General features: G+C 40.6%; 1 protein-coding gene across 3 annotated transcripts in view; it reads right to left on the bottom strand.

Annotated features, from left to right (window-relative positions):
* TRIM44 (tripartite motif containing 44) overlaps positions 1 to 22,493 on the bottom strand; it is a 116,177-nt gene that overhangs the window by 54,362 nt on the left and 39,322 nt on the right. Inside the window, exons 3-4 of one of the 3 annotated variants that reach the window (XM_027979631.2) lie at positions 18,296 to 18,535; positions 5,277 to 5,296 (exon numbers count right to left, since the gene is read on the bottom strand). In XM_027979631.2, the coding sequence (XP_027835432.1) occupies positions 5,277 to 5,296; positions 18,296 to 18,535 (260 nt within the window). Of the gene's footprint in view, positions 1 to 5,276; positions 5,297 to 18,279; positions 18,536 to 22,493 lie in introns of all 3 variants that reach the window. The other 2 variants (XM_060400057.1, XM_042233358.2) reach the window with 2 other exon arrangements.

Here is a 22,493-nt window from a genome sequence, read left to right as displayed (position 1 = left end):
AGATCAAAGTGATGCTCTGACAAGTGAGTGTGAATCCTCAGGCCTTTCATTCAGGGTCACAGAGAGAAGTGGGCTGGCCCCTGGGAGACAGTCCGCATCATGGCTGAGGGCATGAGCTCTGAAACCAGACTAGATTTAAATCCTAGCTCTGCTTCTGCTAGCTGTGTTAATCATCCTGAGTGTTAGTTTCCTCTCTTTTACAAGTGAGATAATAGCTCCATCCTAAGCGTTACATGAGGGTTAAAAGAGAATATATAAACAACACTTGCGCACAGTAAAACTTTAAAAAATGGTATCTTTGATGATCCTTGTTGTTAAGTAGCAGGAAAAGTACACAACAGAATTCAGAACAAGGAAGAGACATAACCCAAAGCACGAATACTCGGCCACCTCAAATCTAACGAGGTTGGGAAATCAAAAGTGAAAAGAAAAAAGAAGGCAGGGAGGCTCTAGCTGGCAGGAATGGAGGAAAATATAGATCTATTTCAGACAAATGTGTTTCAAAAGGACAGGGTATTTTCCTTTGTTCCGACCACCATAGAGAGTGGCTGGAATCCATCTCTCCCTGGACTTCTGTGCAGAGTGGGGAAGGAGCTGTGTGGTGAGAACACTAGCAAAGGAGACCCAGGCGTGAAACTCCGAGCAGACCTGGAGCACAGCGTCTCCAGATTCATGTCTCTTCCATCCCCCGTGCGGGAAGACCCACACTTCCTTCTGTCTTCCTTACACATCAGACTCTCATTTAACACTGTCAGCAATACAGAAGCCTTTGGAACAGAACTCTGGCTGACTGAGATGGTAAAGTGTATATCATAAATGTGAGAAATTTCAGATCAAAGGCAATCCGCCCTGAGGTGTTAATTGGAATAAATTGAGCCAAATGATAGTTCAACGCAAACTGTATGGAACCAGGTAGGAATTTAAAGGGTAAAAGGAAAATTTGACTCCTCTTTCTGCCATACTGGAACACGCTTTTTCAAGTGCTCATTTTACCAAGTAAGTCCCAGTCCAACAGATCCCTACTGACGTCCATGGCAGCGTGGCTGGAGGGAGAAAGCTTGCTGTCTTGGTTGCCAGTAAAGAAACTCTATTTGTTGTTGTCGTTTAGTTGCTAACTCATGTCTGACTCTTTTGCGACCCCACCCCCACCCCCCATGGGCTGCTGCCTGCCAGGCTCCTCTGTCCTGGAATTCTCCAGGCAAGAATACTGAAAGGGGTTGTCATTTCCTCCTTCAAGGATCTTCCAGACCCAGGGATCACACTCACATCTCCTGCATTGGCAGGTGGATTCTTTACCACTGACCCACCAGGGAAGCCCAAAGAAACTCTAAACACTTCACCACTATCTTGCCAAAATGGCAGGAAGGAATCTGCGATTAAATTCTGAAGCCAGTATCTCATACTGAACAGTATCTCTGAAGGGAGTTAATCTCTTCATAAGGTCCCTCATAAGGTCAACCTGACTCTGGCATGTGGTCATAAAGACAAGATGAACGTGTCCCTCCTAACCAGGCGCTCACAGAAATGCCATTTCTATACGCAGAATATGTACACGACATCGGCTGAAGTGTTTTCTTTATATTGGTCCTGCTTGAATCCTCTCTCTGGGGAAGAAAATCTCTAGGACTCTGCTTTGTCTGGATTTTAGGGAGCTAGAGCTAGTTTGAGAGAAGAGGTGGAGTTTCTCTAAACCAAAGGTCACAGATAATCTCATGAGTGTCTAAATCAAAGGTCTGTGTAAAATGGTGAAAAATTGGTCAATAACTAGAGAAGACGTGGATATAGGCTCCCATCATCACGAGCCTGATATAACTAGTCTCCCAGGCTCTGAAACACCTCTCATTCATTTCCCTTTCTGCATGCAGACGAGCATGCAGACGAGACTTCCAAAATGCAAATCTACTCAGGTTTAATTCATGTTTTAAATTATTTAAGCCTTCCCACTTCAAGAGGCCTGCAAGGGCCCCTAGTGAGCTGGGCTCTGCTTTCTTTCCTGCACTCTTCTCTTGTCTAGAGCTAGTCCCCAAGTTGTTCCCCGTCCCTGTAACAGCCCTGTCTCCGCCTCTCCTCTGCCTGCCTCCTCATCCTTCAGACCTGCATTTACACAAAATCTTTTCTGGTTCAGTTCAGTTCAGTCGCTCAGTCGTGTCCAACTCTTTGTGACCCCATGAATCGCAGCACGCCAGGCCTCCCTGTCCATCACCAGCTCCCGGAGTTCACGCAAACTCATGTGCATCGAGTCGGTGATGCAATCCAGCCATCTCATCCTCTGTCGTCCCCTTCTCCTCCTGTCTCCAATCCCTCCCAGAGTCAGAGTCTTTTAAAACGAGTCAACTCTTCGCATGAGGTGGCCAAAGTACTGGAGTTTCAGCTTTAGCATCAGTCCTTCCAATGAACACCCAGGACTGATCTCCTTTAGAATGGATTGGTTGGATCTTGCAGTCCAAGGGACTCTCAAGAGTCTTCTCCAACACCACAGTTCAAAAGCATGAATTCTTCAGGGCTCAGCTTTCTTCACAGTCCAACTTTCACATCCATACATGACCACTGGAAAAACCATAGCCTTGACTAGATGGACATTTGTTGGCAAAGTAATGTCTCTGCTTTTCAATATGGTTTCTAGGTTGGTCATAACTTTCCTTCCAAGGAGTAAGCGTCTTTCAATTTCATGGCTGCAGTCACCATCTGCAGTGATTATGGAGCCCCCCAAAATAAAGTCTGACACTGTTTTCACTGTTTCCCCATCTATTTCCCATGAAGTGATGGGACCGGATGCCATGATCTTCATTTTCTGAATGTTGAGCTTTAAGCCATCTTTTTCACTCTCCTCTTTCACCTTCATCAAGAGGCTTTTGAGTTCCTCTTCACTTTCTGCCATAAGGGTGGTGTCATCTGCATATCTGAGGTTATTGGTATTTCTCCCGGCAATCTTGATTCCAGCTTGTGCCTCTTCCAGCCCAGCGTTTCTCATGATGTACTCTGCATATAAGTTACATAAGCAGGGTGACAATATACAGCCATGATGTACTCCTTTTCCTATTTGGAACCAGTCTGTTGTTCCATGCCCAGTTCTAACTGTTGCTTCCTGACCTACATATAGGTTTCTCAAGAGGCATATAGGTTTGTCAAGAGGTGGGTCAGGTGGTCTGGTATTCCCATCACTTTCAGAATTTTCCACAGTTTATTGTGATCCACACAGTCAAAGGCTTTGGCATAGTCAATAAAGCAGAAATAGATGTTTTTCTGGAATTCTCTTGCTTTTTCCATGATCCAGCGGATGTTGGCAATTTGATCTCTGGTTCCTCTGCCTTTTCTGAAACCAGCTTGAACATCTGGAAGTTCATGGTTCACATACTACTGAAGCCTGGCTTGGAGAATTTTGAGCATTACTTTACTAGCATGTGAGATGAGTGCAATTGTGCAGTAGTTCGAGCATTCTTTGGCATTGCCTTTCTTTAGGATTGGAATGAAAACAGACCTTTTCCAGTCTTGTGGCCACTGCTGAGTTTTCCAAATTTGCTGGCATATTGAGTGTAGCACTTTCACAAAATCATCTTCCAGGATTTGAAATAGCTCAACTGGAATTCCATCACCTCCACTAGCTTTGTTCGTAGTGATGCTTTCTAAGGCCCACTTGACTTCACATTCCAGGATGTCTGGCTCTAGGTGAGTGATCACACCATCGTGATTATCTTGGTCGTGAAGATCTTTTTCGTACAGTGAGCCGCCCCTTATTCTCTAAGACTGTCTCAGGAGCCCTTCCTAAAGCAGCCTAAACTTCACTTAATCATAGCACTTCCTCCAGACTGTAAGTGCCCAATCATGTGCTTGTCTCTCCTACTAGACTTAGGACTCCCAAGGGCAGGGACCATGTCTGTCTTAGTTTTCACATATGCTCAGTGTATAGCACAGTGGCTGACACACAGTAGGTTCATGAGAAAAAGAGAGTGGGAGAGAGGGCGAGAGGAAGGAAGGAAAGAAATGAACCGCAACACAAAGGGAGCCTGTTCCTGAGGATGGCTGGAGGATGGGCCTGAAGGGATCCCCTGAAGCTCTCTGGGCTTAAAGCAGGGGCACCTGTACCACTGGGCACAGAGGACAAGGAACGAGACTGAGGCTGAGAACTAGAGTCCCAAGGAAGGAAGCAACAGGAAATACAGATGTGGGATAACATTTGGCACTAAGACAGGGGCTCAGGATGTGTGGAGGGAGAAAGGAAAAAGAAGGAACTGTATTTGTAAACAAAAACAAAGAAGGACCAAATCCTGGCACCAGGCAGGTAGCCTTGGGCAACTCACTTAGCTTCTTTCAATGAGAGGCCTGCATTAGATGAGTGACTTTCAAACTGAGTTCTCAGGAACCCTAGGTTTGTGAGAGAAGTTTCACCAGTAGATGTGGCCCCAACTTTAACCAGACAAAAAATGCTTTGTATACACTCTACCCAAGGCCCATCTGAAAAAAAAGCTGTTTCTACTAAAACTAAAGTTTGAATAGCAGTGGCCTGGATGATCTTTCTGACAACTCCCAGCCTTAACAGTCCTGGATTCTATGTGACAGAGGGGGCCATCTGGACATTGCATTTTACTTTGTACAAATGCCCCTTGAGCGTATTCATAGCAGAGGTGCAGCATCGCCTAGAGCCTGTTCTCACTGCTGAGCAGAGAGAAGCAAAGGTAAGCAAACTAAAATCCAGGTTCACTGAGGCAGAGGCAATGAAAAATTGCACTTTTAAATCTCATGTGGTGAAACAACAGCACAAAGAAGCATTTTTTTCTTCCTAAACAAAGTGTTGTATACCTATGACGTTGGGTTCACTGTATTGGTGTCTTGAGTCAGACACAAGGCTGTTATGGGTCAGAAATAAAGAATATTGGATCCAGAGTCCATTCAAAAAAATAAAGGCAATCCAATTCCAATCAAGAAAGAACAATGCAAAAGTTTATCTATTCAGTCCACCTGATACCTAATTACCATTTAAATATAGTACCTACTGGTCTTAACAAGGTATTCGGAGTGTGCTACAGAATAAAGCAGAGTTATTGTCATTGTATGCTTTAAAGCTTATCTTTATCTGAAGGTTACAGACAGGAAATAGCATAGATGGGGAGGGAGATGGGAATCTTACAAAATAAGATCTTCAAAGCCCCTGGCTTAAGATGGAGATCCCTTATCTGTGCTGTTCCTTGGCTGGTCATATTTCACGGGGCCTTCAAAGGCCACAAATGTCACTCTACTTCAATTCTGAGAACACACAAGCCACAGTAACGTGATCTTACCCGGGTTCTTCCTCGTTGCCCTGAAAGAAACAGAAAGAAGCAACATAAGAAATCAGGATCAGTAGAGATGGATTGAGATTTTTTTTTTTCCCTCTTCTCTCCCAATCTGAAAGCAAAGCTTGTACATTTATTGCAACAGAGACAAGCTAGTTGACATCTAAGTGCTAAGACAAGGGCTAATATAATCCTATGTTCAAACTGCCCAGCAGAGATGAACTAATAATTTGTCCTTGCAAGCAGAGAAGTGAATGCATAGACCTAGGGGGCCTAAATAATAGCCTTGCCTTTTATTTGTATGGCTGGCAGTATTTAGTTTTGAGCAAACTGAGAGCCCAAAATAGCAGCAGGTCTCAGGCAAAAGCTGACCAGCTCCAAAAGCATCAAGCTGTTCCCCTCAAAGGCACACTTCAGCCTCAGCCTGGCATCCTTTCCCTCCAAACATGAACACAGAAGCTCTAATAGAGAGCACACCATGTGCACAAGGCTCTAAACTGGGGCTCGGGAAACTGGAATTCTAGTCCAAGCTCCGTTATTTATTAGCTATGAGCCCTTGGGCAAGCCAGCTAATTAATCAGGACCTTGATCTTCTTTGTAAAAGGACAGTTCTGGCATTTGATGAGCCACACCATTCTCCAGCCAAACAATGACATTTCTCTACTTATCCACTCTTTACAAAAGCAATGTGTCATGGTGATTTTTCCAGGTACTGTATTCTGTGAGCCTAACTTTATCAGTGATCACAGCAGATTTCTTTCAGCCTCTTTTTGTGACCAAACAAGATTTTTCAAATGACACTCAAGCCTTCTCCAAGGGACCTCACTTATCCTTCTAGCGACAGAGTATCTTTGATGTCCTCCTCTTTAGTCATTCAGGATTGGTTTCAATAGAGACTGTATCTCTTAGCTGGAGATAACTCCCCAGGAACTTATTTGATTAATGGACAGATTGACTGATTGATCTTATAGGTATAAAGGAGAATGAGCTCTGGAGTCAGATACTTGGTTCAAATCTTCACTCCATTCCTTGCTTGCTGTCTTACCCTGGTCAAATTATTTTGCCTTTCTTAACTTCAATTTTCTAATTAGTAACATAGGGGTAAAAATTGTCTTTATAATATACAAGGTAAGCATGAAATTAAATGAAATAATGTGTACAAATGTCAAACACAGTGCCTAAGACACAGAATGCATGTAATAAAGGTTATTATCAACATCACTAACGATTCAGTGTGATTCATTAGGAAGCTCTTACCTCAGGGCACTGAAGATAATAGACAAAAAAACCCATCGTGATCTATCCTTCTAGGAGCTCCCATTCCGGAGTAGGGGAACTAGATAGAAAGTGAACTATGCCTAAATGTCTTAAGGGTGCCACCAAAGACATACACAGAAGGCTCAGAGAGTCAGAAGAGAAGTGATAAACACAGCCTCTCCTGGAGAAGGAGGAAAAGGCCCCACAGAGAATGTGGCATTGTATGCCAAGGCTGTATACTGTCACCCTGCTTATTTAATTTATATGCAGAGTACATCATGAGAAACGCTGGACTGGAAGAAACACAAGCTGGAATCAAGATGGCCAGGAGTCTGCAGGTTTTTCCAGTGGTCATGTTATGGATGTGAAAGTTGGACTGTGAAGAAGGCTGAGCGCTGAAGAATTGATGCTTTTGAACTGTGGTGTTGGAGAAGACTCTTGAGAGTCCCTTGGACTGCAAGGAGATCCAACCAGTCCATTCTGAAGGAGATCAACCCTGGGATTTCTTTGGAAGGAATGATGTTAAAGCTGAAACTCCAGTACTTTGGCCACCTCATGCGAAGAGTTGACTCACTGGAAAAGACTGTGATGCTGGGAGGGATTGGGGGCAGGAGGAGAAGGGGACGACTGAGGATGAGACGGCTGGATGGCATCACGGACTCGATGGACATGAGTCTGAGTGAACTCCGGGAGATGGTGGTGGACAGGGAGGCCTGGTGTGCTGCAATTCATGGGGTCGCAAAGAGTTGGACACGACTGAGTGACTGAACTGAACTGAACTTGAGGAATAATAATGATTTTCTCAGGTTGAGAACAGAAGTAAACAGGGAGAGCACTGGAAGAGCAAGAGCAAAGCCACTGCGGTTTATAAAATGCAGGTTTAAGGAATTTTGAGCTCTGTGAAACTAGAGAATGGGGATGTGTATGTGCGTGTCTTGGGCAGGAGATGTCGGGGTGGCAGTGGTGTGGGGGGGCTGGGGGGGCTGGGAATGCAACAGAGGTAATGGGACACAGCCACTGCACAAGCCTCTCAAGGACACCTGTGGTCAGAAAGGTGATTCTGAACAGATTATGCACTGGAGGTTGGATAAAAAAGGACACTTTTAGAAGACTGTTAAGAATCTGCACTATTGCTGAGGGTGCTAATCATCCAATGAGAGGCAGGGCAAGTGGTGGAAGGAGGGTACCAGGGTGGTGGAAACCTTCTCTTGTAGTTTGTTTGACTGGCATGTCTTATGGGAACTATAATCTAGTGGGAAAAAATCCACATAATTTAAACTTAATATGAGCTACATAACTATCAATGACATATTTAAACCTCAACACAATTTTCCAATTATCTTTGGGTGTTAAAACATAATTATCTAGGAGAACTGTAAGGAAAAAAGTATCCAGACTTCCTTCCATGAATGATTCAGAGGAAGTCTTCACAGTCACCTAACTTGGTATAATGGTCAAGAGACAGGCTTTCTAAGTGAGAGAAACACGGCTTTGAATTCTGGTTCGTCAACTCCAACAGCGAAGCTTTTGGCAATTTACTTAACTTTTCCAAGGTTCGGTTTCCTCATCTGCACGTGGAAATCCTAATTCTTACCTCACAGGGTGGCTACACAGATTCATTAAATGAGAAAATGTGTATACAACATTAAGCAAGTGTCTAGCGTAAGTGCTCAACAAATGGTGATCATTATTGTACTTCTCTGAAATGTTATTTGATAACATTTCTAGGGTTAGTGGCAAAGAACAGAGAAGATGGGCTTTGCTTTCATTCATCCATTTCTGCTGCCTATAGGTAGGTGATTGTTTTTAAAAAACAATAATCACTATCACAAAGCATAGGAAAAACAGGGTGAGAGTTTCACTTTTGAAGAAATGAATAAATGAATGCGAGAACAGATGCACATACATATAAGGCAATTTTGAACCGGTCAGCAGACATTCAGAGGATTAGTAATCTTGCTAGTAAAAGGTGAGCCCATTTCGTCCCACTACTTGAAATGCCCACTCCAGTGTTCTTGCCTGGAGAATCCAGGGACAGGGGAGCCTGGTGGGCTGCCGTCTATGGGGGTCGCACAGAGTCGGACACGAATGAAGTGATTTAGCAGCAGCAGCAGTATTCTGAGGGCTAATTCCCATCCTTAAAGGTCAAGCCTCACTTGGAAAATTTTCCTCAATAGCGGTACAAATGAACTTACTCACAGAACAGAAAAAGACTCACAGACATAGAAAAAAAACTTATGGTTGCTAAAAGGTAAAGGGGTGGGAAGGCATAAATTAGAAGCCTGGAATTAACAGATACATACTTGCATTCATGCTAAGTTGCTTCAGTAGTGTCTGATTCTTCGTGACCTATGGACTACAGCCTGCCCAGGCTTCCCTTTCCAAAGGATTTGCCAGGCAAGAATACCAGAGTGGGTTGTCATTTCCTACTCCAGGAACAGATATATACTATTATATATAAAATAGATAAAAAATAAGGATTGACTCTATAGCACAGGGAACTGTATTGAATATCTTATAATAATGTATAATGGAAAAGAATATATTTATATATATAAACATATATGTGTATATATATCAAACTGACTCAGTTATATAAATATATCAAATTTATATATATAAGTATGATATATTTATATAACTGAATCACTTTGACATACACCTGAAACATAACACTGCAAACTAACTATATTTCAATTTAAAACTGGTATAAAAAAAGGATTCTACATTCAACTTTCTTCAAATGTTATCCTCCTCACTTAAAAAGGGACTGAAACTGGACCTTATAAGTGAAACAGTATGAGTATGGTTTATGCCAGAAATGGGACATTCCACTCCAAAGAGCAAACTCATACTCTCAAAGAAAAGGCCTTAACTTGGAATCAAATAAATATACTGGCTATATATTTTGCTGGCTATATATTATACTGGCAAATAATTCACTGGCTTTAGAATAACCTTCATGAGAAAAAAAGCAAATAGCACTTGGGCAGGTAGGACACCTAGACATATTGTTTTTATCAGCTTTATTGAGGTATAATTTTTAATACTGTAAAATTAACTGCTTTAGAGTTTATATAAATAACTTTAAATTTAGAGTTAAGCAACTATTACTACAAATGTGCTTAAAAACTCTACATACATACACACAAGCACACAGACATGAAATTATCTTTTTCCTTCTTAACTTCCTTAAAAGCACAGTTTTAAGCTAAAATTATAGGTCTTGCAGTGTTTATTACATATATAAATTATATACATATGACAACTATAACATAAAGGATATGGAAAGAGGGTCAATTGACCTATATAGTTTCAAGCTATCTGCACTTTATGTGAAGTGGTTTAAAATTAATTTTAAGTAAACTGAAAATTTAAGGATACATACTACAATCCGTATAGAAACCACTAAAAAATAATGCAAAATAATAGAGCTAAAAGGCCATTGGATATATTACAATGGGATTCAAGGAAATGTTTCAAAAATCCAAAAGAAAGCAAGAAAAGACAATGAGAAGAACAAAAACAGAAAACAAATTGTACAATGGCAGACCTAAATTTAACCATATTAATAATAACATCAAATGTTAATGGACATTACACTTCAATTAAAAGACAGAGATTACCAGAATGGATAAATGACTAAGACCCAGCTACATGTTGTCTATGAGAGACATAAGTTAACAATATAGACAGACTGAAAGCAAATGAATGGAAAGAGATAAACCACAAAAACAGTAAGCATAACACCAAACTGGCTTTACTAACATTAGATAAAATAGACATCAAGACAGAGCATAAACAGAGAAAAAGGGAATGTTCATAATGATAAAAGGACTAGTTCATCAGGAAGATGTAACCATCATAAATATGTATTTGCTTAGTGACAGAGCTTCAAAATATCTGAAGAACAGTTGACAGAATTAAAGAAATAGATGATCCCTAATCATACTTGAAATGTAACATCCCTCTCTCAGCAGTAGGTTGAACTAGACATAAAAATAAGTAAAAACATAAATTATCTGAACTCCTAATTGCTATTTAAAGCACACCACACTTCAGAATACATATTCTTTTTAGGTGTGGATATGCATTCAACAAGAAAGACCATATGACAGGTGATAAAGCAAGCCTCAATGAGTGTTAGATGATTGAAATCAGGCAGAATAGGTTCTCTGTTGACAATGAAACTAAACCAGAAATAACAAGGTATGTAGGAAAATACCCTGTATTTAGAAACTAAGCAATACTCTCCTAAATAATCAATGAACAAAAAGAAGAAATCACAGGGTAAATGAAAAAATATTTCAAACTGAATGATAAAGAAACCACAACATAACCAAGTTGTATGATTCAACATAAATATATATTCATAAAGATATTAAGATATTAAGAAGAGGTGGCAAGAATACACGGAAGAACTGTACAAAAAAGATCTTCACGACCCAGATCATCATGATGATGTGATCACTCATCTAGAGCCAGACATCTTGGAATGTGAAGTCAAGTGGGACTTAGAAAGCATCACTACGAACAAAGCTAGTGGAGGTGATGGAATTCCAGCAGAGCTATTTCAAATCCTGAAAGATGATGCTGTGAAAGTGCTGCACTCAATGTGCCAGCAAATCTGGAAAACTCAGCAGTGGCCACAGGACTGGAAAAGGTCAGTTTTCATTCCAATCCCAAAGAAAGGCAATGCCAAAGAATGCTCAAACTACCTCACAATTGCACTCATCTCACATGCTAGTAAAGTAATGCTCAAAATTCTCCAAGCCAGGCTTCAGCAATACGTGAACCGTGAACTCCCTGATGTTCAAGCTGGTTTTAGAAAAGGCAGAGGAACCAGAGATCAAATTGCCAACATCCACTGGATCATGGAAAAAGGAAGAGAGTTCCAGAAAAACATCTATTTCTGCTTTATTGACTATGCCAAAGCCTTTGACTGTGTGGATCACAATAAACTGTGGAAAATTCTGAAAGAGATGGGAATACCAGACCACCTAACCTGCCTCTTGAGAAATCTGTATGCAGGTCAGGAAGCCACAGTTAGAACTGGACATGGAACAACAAACTGGTTCCAAATAGGAAAAGGAGTACGTCAAGGCTGTATGTTGTCACCCTGCTTATTTCACTTATATGCAGAGTACATCATGAGAAACGCTGTGCTGGAAGAAGCACAAGCTGGAATCAAGATTGCCGGGAGAAATATCAATCACCTCAGATATGCAGATGACACCACCCTTATGGCAGAAAGTGAAGAGGAGCTAAAAAGCCTCTTGATGAAAGTGAAAGAGGAGAGCGAAAAAGTTGGCTTAAAGCTCAACATTCAGAAAACGAAGATCATGGCATCCGGTCCCATCACTTCATGGGAAATAGATGGGAAACAGTGGAAACAGTGTCAGACTTTATTTTGGGGGCTCCAAAATCACTACAGATGGTGATTGCAGCCATGAAATTAAAAGACACTTACTCTTTGGAAGAAAAGTTATGACCAACCTAGATAGTATATTCAAAAGCAGAGACATTACTTTGCCAACAAAGGTCCATCTAGTCAAGGCTATGGTTTTTCCTGTGGTCATGTATGGATGTGAGAGTTGGACTGTGAAGAAGGCTGAGCGCTGAAGAATTGATGCTTTTGAACTGTGGTGTTGGAGAAGACTCTTGAGAGTCCCTTGGACTGCAAGGAGATCCAACCAGTCCATTCTGAAGGAGATCAGCCCTGGGATTTCTTTGGAAGGAATGATGCTAAAGCTGAAACTCCAATACTTTGGCCACCTCATGTGAAGAGTTGACTAATTGGAAAAGACTCTGATGCTGGGAGGGATTGGGGGCAGGAGGAGAAGGGGACGACAGAGGATGAGATGGCTGGATGGCATCATGGACTCGATGGACGTGAGTGTAAGTGAACTCCGGGAGATGGTGATGAACAGGGAGGCCTGGTGTGCTGCGATTCATGGGGTTGCAGAGTCGGACATGACTGAGCGACTGAACTTAACTGAACTGAACTGATGATTCAACAGTGATTAGAGGAAAATGTATTGCTCTAAAAATTTACATAAAAGAAGAAAGTAGTAAAATCCACAATCTATTTAGACAGAAAAAAGAATAAGGTAACCTCAAAACAAGTAGGAAAATAGCAGATGTACTTAAAATAGTAAACAGAGTAAAATTAGCATATCCAAAAGTCAGGTCTTTAAAAAGACTAATAAAATTAATAAAATATAAGTTAGACTGATCAAGGATAAAAGAGGGAAAATCACAAATTATCAGTATCAGAAATGAAAGATGGGTTACTACTCTAGAGACTGCTGCTGCTGCTAAGTTGCTTCAGTTGCGTCCAACTCTGTGTGACTCCATAGATGGCAGCCCACCAGGCTCCTCTGTCCCTAGAGACTATAGACAATTAAAAAAGATGAGAAAATATATAAACAACTTTATACTAAAAACTAAAACAACTTAGGTGAAAATTACAAATTCCTTGAAAATTACCTATTTTAACATTTCAAATCAATGTAAGATGAAAAAATTTGACTAGGTCTATATCAAAGAACTTGAATTGACTATCAAAAACCTTCACATAAAGAAACTCTATGACAGATGGTTTTGCTTACAAATTCTACCAAATATTTAAGGAAGAAATAACACCAATCTTACAAAAACTCTTCCAGAAAAAGATGAGGAGGAAATAACTTCTTAGGTTGTTTTCTGAGGCCAGCACTATCCTAATACCAAAGCCTGACAATGACATTATAAAAATATAAACCTACAAATGAATATCCCTCTCTGAAGAGGGCTTCCCTGGTGGCTCAGACAGTAAAGAATCGGCCTGCAATGCAGGAGATCCAGGTTCAGTCCTTGGGTCAAGAAGATCCCCTGGGGAAAGGAATGGCTACCCACTCCAATATTCTTGCCTAGAGAATTCCATGGGCAGAGGAGCCCAGTGGGCTACAGTCAATGGGTGCACAAAGAGTTGGACGTGACTGAGAGACTAACGCTTTCACCTCACATCTCTCTCTGAACACAGACATAAAAATCTTTAACAAAATATTAATGAATTGGACTCAGATAATACATAATGACCAGGTGGGAGTTTATCTCAGGAATGCAAGGTTTAGTATTGTAATGCAAGATTCAACATTGTAAAATTAAAGTAATCAGCCATCACACTGGAATAATGGAAGAAATTCACTTGATAATTTCAGCGGATAAAAAAAATATCTTACATCTAACCATGTTCATCTGAATTATTTTTTCCCATGTCTAATGTCATTTCTCTTTCATTTCAAGATTTTTTCTTTGTTGTAAGTTTTTGGAAGTTTGATTTTGATGAGTCTAGGTATGGATTTCTTAGGTTTATCTCTCTTGGGTTCATTCGGTTTCTTAAATCTTTGGGTTTATATTTTCAACCAAATTTTAGAAGTCCCTTTTCCTCCCCTTGCTGGACAAGTAACATATATATCAGAGCTTTCTTTATTATCCCATAGATCTCTGAGATTCAATTCAATTATTTTTCAATATTTTTTCTCGGTTGTTCAGACTGAGTGTCCATTGCTGTGTCTTAAATTCACTGATTCTTTCCTCTGTCATTTCCTATTTGCCATTGAGCCAGTCCAGTGAATTTTTCATGTCTGTCATTGTATTTTTCAGGTTAAAATTTCATTTGGTCCTTCTTTATATCTTATATTAATATTTCTTTCCTGAGATTTAAAAATATTTTTCATTTGTTTCCAGCATTGGTTACTGCTTATTGAGACATTTTTATAATAGGGATCTTAAAGTTCTAGTCTCATAATCCCTAGTACTGTGTCTTCCTGGTGTGGCCATCTCCTGATTTTCTTTCTCATTAGAATTGAGGTTTCATTGGTTCTTGGTATAATGAAGAACTATATCCTAAACATGATAAGATCCAGTTACTAATTATATCTATTCTAGCAGACTGTCAACCTATTTAGGTTCAGAACACATTTCCTTGATCGCTTTTACGGCTTATGGTTCGCATGTCATGTGAGTTTATTAAACTTCTGCAGTGCCATTCTGGTCGCCTTCTTCAGATGACAGAGCTCCAGTCTATAGTCTCCGTCAGTGCCAGCTCAGGAGGAGGAGGGGAACCAATGCATCATTACCAAGTAAAAAGGAAGGTATGATTGCACCCACTGAGTCAGCTGGGGAGGGGTGCTGCCTAGTTAATGCAGGGTGAGAGGGAGGCGTTAAAGCTCCATCTACAGTGCCCACATGGGAGGGGTGATATGAAAGTGAAAGTGTTAGTCACTCAGTTGAGACCCCATGGACTATATAGCCTGCCAGGCTTCTCTGTCCATGAAATTCTCCAGGCAAGAACACTGGATGGGTAGCCATTCCTTTCTCCAGAGGATCTTCCCAACCTAGGGATTGAACCCAGGTCTCCTGCATTGCAGGTAGATTCTTTACCGTTTGAGCCACCAGAGAACCCCACAGGGGACAGTTTGCTATTTCCTTCCTATTATTGCAGAGGAGAGGTAGAAGTCAGAGTTCCACCTTCAGGCTCCATAAGAATTAGGCATCACGTAATTACTGTGATGTAATTACAGTGCAAACTTTTACCTAAAGACTCCATGGAGAAAAAATGGCACCCCATTAGTCTGGGTGAGGGTGCAAAATAGGGTTTCCCTCACTGGCTCCACTACTGTGGTATCAGCTGGGGCTGGGAAGGGATGCAACTTTTTTCATGGTGTCTTCCACACCAGGAAGACACAGTATTAGGGATTATCAGATGAGAATTTTAAAGTCACTATTATAAACACCAGAATAGGCAGAAATGATTAAAGGGTTTCTCTTCCATTGAACTGCCCTTTTCCAAGTCCTTTGGCTAGAGAGCAGGTTTTCTCTTGGAGATGTTCTTTTTGTCTGTGCGCATTAGTATTTCTAGCTTGCAGAACACCCAGGCCAGGATATATAGGAAGCAAGAACCCTGCCTCCACTCCCCTCAAGAAAATCCTTGTGATGTGGCTCCTCATATCCCAAGATCCCTGGTCAGTCTGCCATCTTTTCTCCACTTTTGAGAATCTTCTAGTAGGTGACTCAGTATTTTGTCTAGGAATTTTTGCTGTGATCAGTGGGAAGGAGTACAGTGAAAATGAATTTACTCCATCTTGTCCAGAACCAGAATGTGCAATTTGTTTTTAAATGTGAAGAAGAACTGAGGTTAGAAGGTTGGAAAGATGGCTATATACATAAAATGAATCAAGTACAGTAAACTGTTAACGGCAGAATCCTGGTGCAAATATATGGGTGTTCTCTATAAAATTCTTTCAATTTTGCTATATATAGGAAATTGTTCATAATAAAGTGTTGGGTAGGATTTTCTGATCAAAATAAAAATTCAGGAAATTTTTAAAGACCTATACAATGCAAAGAGAAGCAAACAATTCCTCTGTTGAGTGAAAGAGAGGTACTGGAAATTTGCTCTGATCAGTAAGTTACCACATTAGCTGGAATGAGCGGCTATTAGAGAATAACAGCTTTGTGTAAAAGCTTTAGCCAGATGTATGCTACTTCTCATTTTTAATAGCTTACTGTGTCCATCGCCTGGTCCTTAGGGCTTGTCATCTTTGCACCCCTCAGAGCAATTCCATCGGAGTTAACAAGCATAGTGAAACTGAGCTACTCAAGTAGTTAAAGGACAATTAATGTTGGGGAGGGGCTAAACTTCATTTGAAATGAAAATAAGAGAGAGAGTATCTCTTCAAAATGGAATCTTTATTTCTGAAAAAAAAAAAAAAATAATCGACACACAGAATAAATGTGAAGGGTCCAATCTGAGCTGAACTGGGGACAGAGTTATGTCAATGACCTCTTAAGGCTGAACCTTTGTTTGTTTGGACTTGGGACACAAAGTCCACTCCATTATTAAAGAAAAATTTTAAATAAATTAATTTTAAAATAAATGTATTATTATTTATAATTAATTTTTTTAAAGACACACAGTGACCATTTCCACAGAGTAAAGGGTCTTAGGAATGCAAAGCAGTCCAGGACACTGATCCTCCTTATTCTTCCCACAGATATAAACAGGACATTTGGCAGATGGTAGGGAAAAGCACAGGCACGGGAACAGGATGGACTGAATCCTGGCTCTTTTCTGCTAACTAAACGACACCCGGTCAGTGTCTACAGGTCTTGGCATCTCAACAGCCCATGTGTAAAATGGATAAAATGAACACTGAAATAAAGATTAAGTGAAATGATAAATATAACATGCTCTCTCACCTATCTAGAAACGTATTTAGGCACACACTTTGTTAATTCTGGGGAGGATGAAATGAAAAGAACAAGCGCTATTCTATTCTGTTCACACACTGATGACAATTAATCAAGAACTCTAGATGAGTGAAACAACGGTCTCCCACGTTCCCTGCCAGGACGACACCAGCAGTACCCGCCTTCTAGATGGACCCTGGCTGCTTTGTTGGCTGGATTATTCTGTGGCTGGGCTCTCCTGGGCCAAGGCAAAATTATTCGTTAAGGCTGAGCTGACTGAGTCAGCAGCTATACTAGAAAGTTCATGGGACTCTCCTAGGTTTTCTTCTAGAAAGGCCTACCCTAAACCTACCTGGCATGAGCTTAACCAGATTTTTCAACATAGTGGTATGAAACCTCATCAACAATAGCCTCTCTCCAGTGGCTGAAATATAAGTTTTACATGTGGGCTTCCCAAGGCGGCGCTAGTGGTAAAGAATCCATCTGCCAATGCAGGGGCTGCAAGAGATGTGGGTTCAATTCCTGGGTCTGGAAGATCCCCTGGAGTAGGAAATGGCAGCCCACTCTAGTATTCTTGCCTGGAAAGTTCCATGGACAGAGGAGCCTGGCAGGATACAGTCCACGAGGTCGCAAAGAGTCAGATGCTACTGAGCACATGGATTTAAAAAAATGGCCACCTTAATTTTTTTTTTTAGCAATAGATTCTAAATGGCTGAATATGTTGTTTGGTAAAATGTCTTAAGATTCTTTTATTCTTGTTACAAAATAACAATGAATGTAGTGACCAAAACTGTCATTTAACATTTACCTTGAGTCTTTCACTGCTATCTTTGATCCTCACAATGCCTGAACCCACACGCCCCTCAATCCAATAGTCATGCCCCCAATTTATGCAATTAGCTTCATAAAAAGACCAGCTGGAGGCACATTTTCACCATTCACAAAATGAGTCCAGTCTTTTATTTTGGCCTGCTTTATGCTCACTTCCTGACATTCTCATTCAGCCCAGTTCTCATCCCCATGGTGACTTTATCTATAGGCTCGTTTAATAATTGGGAATCTGTCAATTGTCCTCTTCTTTGGCTCTGATTTCTGGCTTCCCTCATTACCTGGGAACAGTATCTGGCCCACTGACTACACTCTTTTAAGGCACAGTGTACACATATTTTGCTAGGCCTAGTTTTTGAGTGCAGACCTGAGCAGCCAGTATTTCCAAACTGGTTTACACACCAGTCTAAACACTTTCACTTTTCACTTTCATGCACTGGAGAAGGAAATGGCAACCCACTCCAGTGTTCTTGCCTGGAGAATCCCAGGGACGGGGGAGCCTGGTGGGCTGCTGTCTATGGGGTCGCACAGAGTCGGACACGACTGACATGACTTAGCAGCAGCAAACACTTATGTCCTATTGAAGCTTTCAATCCATTCATGTTTAGGGACCAAAATGGGGGAATTTCCAGAATTAACCAACATGGCAGTCAGTTTCTGCCTATTTTTCATGCTACTGGTTTATTACAGGCATTCTCCTTTACCTCCGCCTTTGGCTCAGCTGATTCATTAGAGGTATCAAGTTGTTCCTTGGCTTGGGCCATCTGAGTCATCAATCTATCCATATGGGACTGGATGTCAGCCAGTATCTCAGTCACATGAGCTGTGGCCATTGCTTCCTGGATATCCACTAAATGAAGGGCCTTCTGCTCTTCATCCGCAATCACTTTTTGAACTTTCTTAAATTCTTGCTGTATAAACGCCTTCATCTGGTCCCGGGTTACCTACAGAACAGAGACAAATAAGAATATGTTGGACACACACAGACATGGGAGAGCAGGGCTATTATTCTAAACGCTAGGTAGCCATGGCCACAACACAAACCGTGGGTCCTATTAGATCCCAAGGTTTTGGGAATATCCTCAGAACAATGTTTCTCGGATATTGTTGATGAATTTCCTGCTACTCTTTTTGCTTTTTTCATTCTTTAGGAAGTGATTCCTTGTCCTTCCTTTTCACTTTTTTTGTTTTCATACCAGTAATACATTACTTTTTAAAAATTTAATAGATATTGTTGTTCTTGTTTAGTTGCTGAGTCGTGTCTGACTCTTTGTGACTCCATGGACTGTAGCCATTCAAGCTCCTCTGTCCATGGGATTTTCCAGCAAGAATACTGGAGTGGGGTGCCATTTCCTTCTCTAGGGGATCTTCCCCACCCAGGGCCTGAACCCATGTCTCCTATATTGCAGACAGACTTTTTGTGTATATTTAAAAAGATAGAAATTCCTCTTCTCTCTCTTTCCCAATACCATTTTCCTCCTCAGTGGGTTAATTACTGTTAACAGTCTGATACATGCCTTTCTGGTCATTATGTGTGTGTGTGTGTACATATATACATATATATACAGGCATACCTTGGAGACTCACAGGTTCTGCTCTAGACCACCACGGTAAATATTACAATAAAGAATCACACAAACTTTTTGGCTTCCCAGTACATATAAAATTTATATTTATACTACACTGTAGTCTATGAAGTATGCAAGAGCATTATGTTTACAAAAATAATATATATACTTTAATTTAAAAATAGTTCATTGCTAAAAAATGCTAACCATCATTTGAGCCTTCAGCAAGTCATAAACTTTTTATAATGGTAACATCCAGATCACTGATCAAAGATCAACAAGATAACAGACATAATAATAATGAAAAAGTTTGATATGCTGCAAGAATTACCACAATGTGACATAGGGACAGAAAGTGAGCATACGCTGTTGGGAAAACAGTACTGCTCAATGCAGGGCTGCTGCAAACCTTCCATTTGTAAGACACGGTATCTGCAAAGCACAATGACATGAACCACAGCAAAACAAAGTCTACTGTACACATACAGACAATGGCATTGCTTTTATGTAAATGGATCATGGTGAACATATGGTTCTGTGTCTTGATTTCCTGCTTAAAAAGTTAGTATATACAGAGCAACTTCATTCATTGTATTATTTTTAATGCATGTATGAAACGGGTATATATAGGTATGGACATCTATATTTAGAGAGATAAAAGAATAAATATATCCATTAAATATTTCCCTTCTTTATAGAAATACAAGATATTTCCAAACTTTTGCTTTTATGAACAGGATAGCAATGAACATCAATGGCCATACCTCTTAATATTTGCATATGAATTTCTTTATGCAACACTCTTTGGAAACACTGAATCAATTTATATATATATTCTAAAACTACTGACTGACACTGCCAAACTGTCCTCCAAAAAAAATGCACCAATTACATTCCCACAGTGTGTGAAGTATGCATTTTCCTACACTTCCCCCAAGAGTGGATAATACCAAGTCTTTAAATTTTTACTCTCTGATGAGTGAAATATATTATTGTTTTAGTTTGCAACAACTGTGTAGAATAAATAAACTGTGACTCCGCTGCATTTGGCTAGGGCATAAGGCAAAGAAAATGAGAAACTACCAAATCTGAACTTCTAAATGCCATATCTTGCCAGCAACTACACGTATTGATGTTTCCTCATAACCATGTTTATTTTATGAGTATTTTTAGGCAACTATGCATACTGAGTAGCTAAGCTAGGAAATAGGGAAGAGGCAGAACAGTAGACAAAAGGACAAATGCCAGTAGAGAATTTCAAAACTGAGAGAGAAAGTAGCTGCCATCTAAGCGAACCCCCGTCTTTCACAGATGAGGAAGCAGACCCAGCTGTAAATTTGTAGGAGACACTGAGTTCTCCAATCTTCCCGCTCCCCGTCTGGTGCTCTGTTCACTATAACTGTCTGTCAGAAGGGAAGTCAAACTGGGAAAACCTAAAAAGGAGACTAGGAGAGAAAAAGACTACAGGAGAGAGGAAGAAGAGGCCATTTTCTATTAGCCTCTTAAAAACTGAAATAGGCTTGATACTTTAAGCAGCTTTTGTAACACTGCCATAAAAAACGTCAAGGCAAAATAAGGCCTGAAGGACACGTATCCATTCACACCGCAAGTGACGAAGTGACGTAAGCCCTCATGAATTCACATACTCTTTGCAGGAACTCTCCCCAGTGCTAAAGAAAAGGGGAGAGGGAGTGTTACATGTTATTAATGTCCCTCCAAGTTCTTTATCAGATTGAGAACTGTGATGTGTTTATTTATATAATTCCTTTTTATTTTTAGTGAATATATTTCAAGGGTGTTATGCTTTATGGTAATCATTTATCAGTGAATCTGGATCCCTACCCTTGAAATAAATTTAGTCTTATAAGACCTCTCTTTAGAGACTAAATCTTTAACTAAGGCATAAACTTCTTGAATTCCTAAGAACAGCTATTCCAAGTGACTAAAAATGGAGAGCCTAATAAAAACTGACTTGTAACCTACAGAGAAGGCTCTTGCAAGTCCCTTGGACTGCAAGGAGATCCAACCAGTCCATCCTAAAGGAGACTAGTCCTGGGTATTCACTGGAGGGACTGATGTTGAGGCAGAAACTCCAATACTTTGGCCACCTCATGCTTAGAGTTGACTCATTGGAAAAGACCCTGATGCTGGGAGGGATTGGGGGCAGGAGGAGAAGGGGACGATAGAGGATGAGATGGCTGGATGGCAGTACCGACTTGATGCACATGAGTTTGGGTGAACTCCAGGAGTTGGTGATGGACAGGGAGGCCTGGTGTGCTGTGATTCATGGGGCCGCAAAGAGTCGGACACCACTGAGTGACTGAACTGAACTGAACTGAACCTATTTCACTAGACATCGCATACACATGTGATATGAAGTTGAGAAGCTGACATCACAGTCAGGAAAGGTGGGGATTACATTACAGTAGGTGAATAAATCATGGTTTTTAAATTTAAATTATCTCTTTTCCTTTACTTTACATAGGTTTTTCAACCTTTATTTTATGCAATTAATTTTTATACAGATTAGGTCACAGATTTGAAGGCAGAATACTTTATAAAACCTTTATGCCTTCTTCTCACTCCGATTCTCTACTAATCAACAATAGGTATTCTCCAGCCTAGTTCAAAATGGCAAGAACAAACTTTTGGGTCATGGCATGCATTTAAATCCAGAGCCCAAGGGAGAGACTCCTCGGAGGATTAGGCCACTGGTAGGTTAACAGGTTGAGTACTCTGGAGAAAGGACCCCTACCAATTGCAGAAATGAAACAGCTTTCAAAACTTCCTTTCAGGTTTCATTGTACCCCATCATCAGAACTCCATCCTGCTATAAACTTCACAATTCTCCAGGAGAAACCAGCCCTTCATATCAGCACTGATGGTTGGGAGCCACTGACATCATTTCTGAGTAGGCTTCCTAGAATTTAGGTAGTCTCCATCCTACAGGTTCCCAAAGATGACAGTGATAGTCTCTACTCTTGACTATACTACATGCAAATTATGTCAAAAGAAAAAGTTCTTCATAAGCAAAGAAGACAGAAGGCCGGATGTATCACAGAATGATAAGACTGGTGATGTAGAAGTTTCCTTTTTATAGAATCTACTAGTAATTGTCACACCTTTTAAAAGCCACAGAACTTCCCTTGCCCCAAACAAAGTCTTAATGTAGAACCCCGAAGTGTAATAGAGCCCAAAGTAAAATCACTCTGGTTAAAAGGAAAACCTCCTCTTCCTCCCTGAAGTGCTTCCTGGGCACTGGAGGTGCACTCCAGGAAAATTGCACCTGAGTAGCCTGGGTCCCCTACACAAGTGAAACCATAAAAAGAGTTTG

This window comes from Ovis aries, chromosome 15, assembly GCF_016772045.2.
Source record: "Ovis aries strain OAR_USU_Benz2616 breed Rambouillet chromosome 15, ARS-UI_Ramb_v3.0, whole genome shotgun sequence".
Taxonomy (NCBI): domain Eukaryota; kingdom Metazoa; phylum Chordata; class Mammalia; order Artiodactyla; family Bovidae; genus Ovis; species Ovis aries.
This window is presented reverse-complemented; position numbering and strand designations above follow the sequence as displayed.